Raw genomic sequence first — 8472 nt, 5'->3', positions numbered from 1 at the left:
AAAGGGAAAGGGAAAGGGAAGGGAAAGGGAAAGGGAAAGAGGAAGGGGAAGGGAAGGGGAAGGGAAGGGGAAGGGAAGGGGAAGGGAAGGCTTGCTCTAGATTTTGACATTCTTATGGGCCCACATTTTAAAGCTCTCAGTATAGGTACTTGTTCCATTCTAGTACTACATGGGCAAAATTATTCTCCATAATAATTATTGTTTTTACAGGCCTGCTGAAATGAAGAAATTTTAAAAGCAATTAGCTTAAAATTACTCTAGTCATGCAATTACCCATACACTAAATATATGCTACCCTTGGGTTTATAAAGGAGCCATTTGCCAAAATAAGTGACACATTTAGATGGTAGGTTGTTTTCCCCTCAAGTGTATAAGGTTCAGATGCAGCTACAGATAAGAAGCAGGCCTTTATGAGATGGGTTAGCTTGAAGCTTAATTCTGGGCTATAATCCTAGTCTTGATTTACTTATTGTCATGCAAATGGAATCCTGCTAGTTTTCTTTATGGGTTGAAAACTTTTTCTAAATTACCCTGGGCAGAAATCTGGTATGGAAGTTCAAAGAACACAGCCCTCCTATTATTTACATCTCCTTCTATATTCAATTATGCCCATTTATTTGTCACCCTAAGGTACTGGGAAAGGGGAGTGGGGCTGAGGCAATGGAAAGACCCTGTCTGAATAATCAGTGACTTGGTTTGTGCAGGAGATTTAATAGACATCATCCAAAATGGGGACATGGGGTCATGATGTGAAATTTGAACGAGGAGGTAAGCAGAGAAGGCCAAGTCAAAGAATGCTATATTAAAGTTCATGGGCAAAATTTCTAGATAACATCACAAATTTGAGTTCATGGAAATCAAAATCTCAAGTCATTACACAGATGAATGGAGATTAAAGATTTCAGAGTTTTTAGAGCAAATGATCATGTTCTCCATCTTCCTAGTGACAATTGTTTTGCATATTGAGTACATTGTAAAATGATGACTTTCCCGTAAGAAGCACATACATCAAAATGAAACATAAGTACACACAAGTGTGACACATAGTCACACATACACATACAATATACAAAAATAAGCAAGTATGGTTCATTATTCCAGGAAAAGAGCTCCTCAGATAGAGGTGTTCCAAATCAAAGCAAAACAAACAAACAACTCTGAACTTATTTTCAAAGGAGGTGTCTTTACCATAGTTCTTGTTTTCAGCACTTCATACTCATCTCTTTTTAGTTTTAGTCCATCTTCTGAGAATTCAAGACTAAGTAAAATTCTCACTTGACATATTGAGTGTTAAGTTTTTATTATTGTTGTTGTTATTTGTGTGTTTCATAGGTTGGTGGGGAGTGCGATTTCTGACAGAAATAATTAGAGATTTATTCTTCAATGGGCAAAATCTCATTTTGGTTTCTACTAAAGCAGTTTCACTGGCTAACAGCGAAAGCATATTCCTGCTTCTCACAGAACCACTCAAGATAGCTCTTTGCTAATCTTAAAGTTTTCTCCTCCCCTTTCCTGGGAAAAAGCACAATAATCACCAGTGGCAGATATTACAATAAACTATGCAACTCACGACTCTTGTTTTGTTTTTGGTTTGCTTTTGTTTTACACATAATTAAGTCTAATAAATTCCAAAAGAAGCCCAAATCTTCCTATCAGACTAACACGTACCTTAACTTGTAAGTTATTATCTTTTTTGTTTTGTTTCATTTTTCCTTCAGCAAAGGCTTTATTTATCAGAAGGGCATTATGCTTGACCTCCAAATTTGGCTGACAATTTGCTGATAAGATTCATAACCTTTGGGTTGCTCTGGTATTTTGACATATTTGCTGGGTTCTGAGCCACATCCTGGAAGGCCACCATAACTTCTGGATCCTGCATGGCTGCAAGAACCTCTGGATCACTAAGAATTTCATTGAGTTCAGGCATTCTGGCCATTCCAGGCATGCCCCCTCCCATTCCAGGCATTCCTCCGGGAAAACCACCAGGCATTCCCCCAGGAAAACCACCTGGAAAAGAGCCATACTGAGCTCCTGACTGTCGTCTGGCTTCTTCCTCCCTCTGGGCTCTCTCATGCTCTTCTCGAGCCTTCTTAACTCTTTCTATTCTTTCTTTGATCTCTCGCTCTTCACGTTTTCGCTCATACTTTCTCCGATGTTCTGCAATTTTCTGTGCCCTAGGTTGAACTTCTTTCAGCATTGCACTCGCATCTTCATCATAATCCAGTTTACAGGCAGGGGCAAGATCATGGGCTGCTTCTTCCCAGTGGCCTAGAAGTCTGTGTGCTTTCCCTCACCACTTGTAAGGCTGAGCTGAATCAGGATTTATTACAATGGCTCTGTCACAGTCTCAGATGGCAGCATTTGGCTTCTGTAATTTGACGAAGACACTGGCCATCTTGGCATACAAAATGGCCAAGCGAGGATTCAGCTTGATGGCATCTGTGAATAAGTCAATGGCTTTCTGCAATTCACCATCATTTAGGGCTTCAATAGCAACCACTTTCTTATCATTTGCCTGATCTATCATCTCCTCTGTTATCTTTGCATTTTCATCTCCCATTTCTTGAGGGGTGTCAGTGTCTGGTTCAATCACACCTTCATTATCAATTTCTAGATCACTTTCCTCACTTGATGGTTCGTCTGCCTTTAAGTCTTCCTCTACCTTCTTACTATCAGGTTTTTCTTCCTTGGTGTTTTTTTCTGATTTAGCTTTCTGAGTAGCAGGTGGTATTTTACCCCCCATACTCTCCACCCACTCGCTCAGGAAGTGCATTTCTTCGGTGTGCAGAATGCTTGGATCCTGCCTACACATCTTCACAAAGGCCCGAAGCTCGTTCGCTTTGCGGGGGTCCATGGTCAGGAGGTGGTGGGCGAAGCTAAGGGTCTGCGGCCCACTTCCAGGCCGAGGTGCTGCCTCAGCGTTTATCTGTTTCCAGCCATTGAACTAGAATGGAGGAAGTGGTGAGTTAATTGTTATCAAGTGCATTATAATGGTACTCTTTTCTAGTTGGAATCCACCATTTTTCTGTCTAATTCTTGATTATTTTTCAGGAACTAACACAACAATTGGCACATTTTTTAAGTGAAATGTGATTTATTAAGCCTGCATGTGAGGAGCATGCTAAGTGCCAAGATGTCAGGCAGAATGTCACAAGATACTGATAAGTCTTCCAAAGATGGAAAAATATTGCTCAAGAGAAATACTCTTAGAGAATAAGGTCACAGTGGTAAGCTGATTTCTCTACTGATAATGTCTTTAGATGACAGGATGGTAAAAGATGGCTGAAATTGAGAGAGGACTGTGAGAGAATGAAAGTAGGATAATGTTTGCTCCTAACTTTTATCAGCTTTGCTCAAAAAGATATTCTTTAGTGCTCAGCCAGAGATACGCATAGCCATCACTCTATGTGCTGGCATGATTGGTGTCTTTTCTCTGAATTAATCCAGAGAGAACTATAATGTGCAATGGCAACTTGAACATCCAATCTTAGTACATATATCAAGGACATCTTTCTATTTATGTTGTTCAACTATGCTTGAAACTACTCTTCATTAAGGAACTTCACAAAGATTGACTCACAAAAGAAGTTGCCTTTCAGGCAGTGCCACTTCCCTGTCACAATTCACCATTAACTTTGGTAGAACAGCTTGCATTTGCTTCAGTGAGTCAGACACACCTGGACTACTTTAGAAGGAAATGACAATTTGTCTTTCTTTGTTCAGAGATAAAGAAAACCCCCTTTAAATAGATTCACAAGAAAAAGTTGGGGAATTGGTAAAACAACCCTAGGGTTTTTGGTTTAGTTTTATTAAATTTATTTCTCAAAGGAAGCTAAATTCTAGATGGAAGTCTTGTCATGAATGTCCTTTATTATTATTAATTATTATTTTAATGAGCTGTTCAGCAATGCAGTCAGGATAGACATTTTCAAAAAGCCTGAGCTAGCAGAGTGTGGTGGTTCATGCCTATAATTCCAACTTTTTGGAAGGCTAAGGTGGAAGGATTGCTTGAGGCCAGGAGTTTCAGAACAGCTTGGGCAACATAGAAAGACACTGTCTCAAATAAATAAATAAATAATCTTTTCAAAATTGCTGAGCGGATTGGTTGATTGGTTAGGAATGGAAAACAAATGTTCACACCCACCAATGCATCTTACACAGGAGGCTCCCCTCCCTGCCAACGGTAACCCTCTTTCTTCAGCTCCACTATCTTCTCACAATAGTATTCTGGAGTCACAAATCTGCTTTCTCCACTCTTTCTTCTCTGTCTTCTTTCTCACGGAGGTATGAAGATTAAAAATTGATCTGTTGTTTGTGTTTAAAATCTGCTGTCCAGTTCATACAGAAGCAGATAAAGGTGTCTCATTGCTTTTCTGGATCATTCTACATAGTATCATGCTTCTCAAGATTTGGATGTGATTCATTTCGTAGCACAATAAAACTCAAACACTCTCAGGAGGCTTGCACTATGGTTGGCAAATGAAATCAAGCCCAGAAATATGAGAAGTGTCTGAATTTTCTTTTAGGGAAAGGAGTATTGAGTGGGAACCAGACTTTCTGAGGCATAACTTCAGTTCTAGGATTAATGCACTGTTTCATCAGGAGTTAGAGCTCACCATTTCTCTAAAATGAAGAGGCTGGATTAGATTATTTCTGACAGCTATTCCAGGCTTAAAAGTGATTTCTAATTATAATATATTTGGGAAAAGTTCACAACTTGGTCATTTCTCTCAAATGACAGCATCTGACACATAAGATGCTCACAATAAATATTCATCAGAAGAACAGATGTGTGGATGGATGGATAGATGGATGAATGGCTAAACAATTTAAGTGCTTATTGTTAGCATTAATTACATTATTAGCAACTCTTGGCCTCTTGGCTTAAAATAGCCCATGAGTTTAGAAAATTGTTTCCATTCCTTGCTCTTTGTAAGCTCTTCCAGGGGCTAAAACTTTACAGAGAACTGTGATGGTTAATTTTTTGTGTCAACTTGATTAATTTGTGGTGCTCACTTGCTTGGTCAAACACCTGTCTAAATATTGCTGTGAAAGTATTTTTTTATATGTGATTAACATTTAAATCAGTAGGCTTTAATGAAAGCAAATCATCTTCCATAATGTGAGTCACCTCATCTAATCAATATGAGACAGCCATGCATAAAGTGGTTCCTGGAGAAATTCTGACCAGCCTGTACACTGGGAGAACATGGTAGAGCCATGGAAGTTCACGCCCTTTGCAAGGGGGAGGATCCTGGTCTTTCCTGTTCTGGAGTAGAAACTGGAATTCAACCTGTGAGGTGGGAAGCCTATTAGCAGGACTCTGTCTTTGCTGAAAGTCCCTGTATCACTATTTTTTCCTTTTTCCGCAATAAACCCTGCCTTTCTCATCCTTCAAAGTGTCTGTGAGCCTAGTATTTCACGGTCATGTGACAAGGACCCAGTTTTTAGCAGAACTAAGAAGAAAGTTCTATAACAAAATGATGACCTTAAGAGCAAAGTCTGTGGTCCCCCAAGGAGGAAGGAATTCTATCTCCAGACTTCCTTCAGACTGGAACTGCAAAATCAACCCTTCCTTGGGTCTTAGACTCTTGACTTACAAAATTTGGGTTTGTCAGCCCCCAAAATAATGTAAGCCAGTTTCTTAAAACCACTCTGTCTTTCTTTTTCCCCTACTCCAATTTCTATTGGTTCTATTTATCTTAAAGTCCTTTCCTATTACAATACCTATATATGTTTTTGACAAGAGAGGCATGGTTAGTATGTGTTCTTATTTGGATGCTCAAAATATCATTCCATTAGCTTTAAAGGATATAGTATCTCACCTTCTGTAGCATCTTGCTGCTACATCCACTTTCTGTGACATCTCATTCCCTGTAACCTCTTGCTGCTACATCTACGTCCAATTGCATCTCACTTCCTATGATATTTTACTGCTACATTTACTTCCTGTAGCATCTCACTTCCTGTAGCATTTCATTTCCTGTAGCATCTCACTGCCTGTAGCATTTCATTTCCTGTAGCATCTCACTTCCTGTAGCATCTCACTTCTACATCCACTTCCTTTGTATCTTATTTTCTATAGTATGCTGCTGCTATGTCCATTTTCTGGCTTACAACAATGTTTGGGTCATTAATCTCAACCTTTTCTACCTCATTTATTCTTCCTTGTGAAAATTAAAAACCACAACAAATGTTTGTTGTTAGTAAAAGAAGTCAGAAAAAGACTCCCGCTTGAACACCAGTGGCAATCCATTCAAGGAAAAATAAGGTAGGAAGATTTATCTCTATGATCAAAGATCATTTAGTTCTGCATCTCCAGCATCAAGCAATGTATGAGACATAGAGGGTCCTCAATGAAATTCTGTGAAATTAATGGATGTGATGGCTTCAAGTTTTGTTTGAGTTAGTCTCTCTTCTTTCATTATTCCTCTTCATTTTTAACCTTTCCTTAGGCTCCTCATCAACTTTTTCCTCTTGTCCTTTAAGGGTAAAATTGTTTTTAGTGTTTGGAACATATCTTTTTCTCCACTTTACTTTATAAACCCTTGTGGGCTAATCTCATCTACCTAGCATATACAGTTAGATTTTTAAACACTATTTCTATTCCCACATTCCTTAAGAGCTCTAGAATGTCTCAGGGAATCCCCATACCTAAAATGAATTAATAACTCCCTAGCTCTTTCCTCGTAAGTGTGGGTATTGCTGTGTTAGTGATTATAACATTGTGTCACAAATGTTGTTTTTAATCTCTTGCCCATCGCTAGCGTACATTTTCCTGGAAAATAGGAAATGTTCAGGATTTAGTACACAGTACAGTTTATTTAACATGCAGCTGGTTAATTGATTATGTAAGTTGATTATATTCATATGTCTGAGCTTTCTTTGCAAATAACAGATTTGATGGTTATGTATATAGGTGAAAATGGATATATTTAAGGAACAATATTCACAGAGAGCCATGACAATAATTCCTATTTAAAGTGTAAAAATTCACAAAATATAGGCACAATAATAGCTATAAATGTCAAAGATCATGCCAAATTCATGTGTATTGCACCAATATATTGAGGTGTTTGGATGACAATACTGAGTGATGGCACTATTTTAGATAAATTGGCTGTTATAAAAGGACCATTTTGAGGGACATTCCTACGTTCCTACGAGTAAATAGCCTTCCTACTACAGAAGTAGACACTTAACATAACGTGAGTTTCTTTCTGAACATTAATTTATTTGTCACAACAAGCCTGTGGGGTAGATATAATGCCCCTGTTAAACCTGAGTTTCTGCAATATTAAATAGCTAACTTGTGGTTTCAGAGCATTTAGATGGTAGAATTGTGCTCTCCACTGCTTTGTGTCTAAGATCAAAGCTTGGTATGATCTGTTCTTCTTGGAAGCCTCATAGAGACATGGTCAGGGCTGCTGTCATTCTAACCAGGCAGTAGCTCCACAGGGAGATGGATCACGCATTCATTTTGTTTTCTCTCTTCACAGCATTGGACACAGTGCCATGTATTTGAGAAGTACTCAGCAATCGTATTGCATGTTTCCAGGTCTGATAGACCCTGGGCTATCTTCCAAAGTCGCCACCTGTGTGCGATGACTTGTGTAATTTACTTCTTATGATTGCTCAATTTTGAACTGCACAATCTTTTTTTGATGTTGCATCCATTTTCTATTTAGATCTATAGTGATAGACAGATAGATATAGATGCAGACTTATTTTTGTTCTCTTTATACTGTACTTGGACCACATAAATCTGGACATGGGAGTGGAGAGAAAAGGGTAGGAAATGCACTGCCAGCAGGCAGAACATGAGACCCGGTATGTGTCCCCAGTTAAAGAATATTGAGTCAGTCTGTTCTAACTCCTTTACAGAACTGCCAGTCATCAGAGAGAAGACTTTCTTGAACCAACTTACTTTAAATCTGACAGGATTAATAACAAACCACCCACAAGTGCTTCCTTGCATCCTTTTACACTTACTATTCTCTGCCTAGAAACGTCTTCTCTGAGACATTCATGTGGCTGGTGCTCTCAATTCACTCAGGTCTCTGTTCAAATGGCATCTTATTAGAGAGGCCTTTGTTAGCCACCCTTATAAAATAGACTCCCTGGTAAGTTTCTAGTCCTTTCTCAGCTTATATTCCTTCATAGCACCTCCTGGCATCTGGCATATTGATTTATTGACTTATTTGTTTATTATCTGGGAGCTTCCACTAGAATGTAAACTTTCTAAGAACAGAGAATTTATTTATTTATGTCATTACTGTATCCCCAAGGCTTAACACTGTGCCCTAGTGCCTAGTACTGAGTAGGTGTTCAACAAATATTTTTCAAAAGTGTAAAATAAGGAAAAAAGCCGGTTATAGTAACCCTAAATGCAAAATCTGACGATCGCACCCCCATTGTGTGTGTGTATGTGTGTGTATATATATATGTGGGTATGTGTGTGTATATATATAT

The 8472-nt window shown here is 38.6% G+C and overlaps 1 protein-coding gene across 1 annotated transcript; it reads right to left on the bottom strand.

The window, feature by feature from the left end:
- Positions 1-1706: 1706 nt before the first annotated feature.
- Positions 1707-2915, bottom strand: LOC116562008 (hsc70-interacting protein-like). The gene has a single exon (XM_032294075.1). The coding sequence runs from the start codon at positions 2852-2854 to the stop codon at positions 2348-2350; it is 507 nt and encodes a 168-aa protein (XP_032149966.1). The 5' UTR covers positions 2855-2915; the 3' UTR covers positions 1707-2347.
- Between the last annotated feature and the right edge of the window lie 5557 nt (positions 2916-8472).

Source organism: Sapajus apella, unplaced genomic scaffold (assembly GCF_009761245.1).
Source record: "Sapajus apella isolate SASKATOON/1434 unplaced genomic scaffold, GSC_monkey_1.0 scaffold31, whole genome shotgun sequence".
NCBI lineage: Eukaryota > Metazoa > Chordata > Mammalia > Primates > Cebidae > Sapajus > Sapajus apella.
This window is presented reverse-complemented; position numbering and strand designations above follow the sequence as displayed.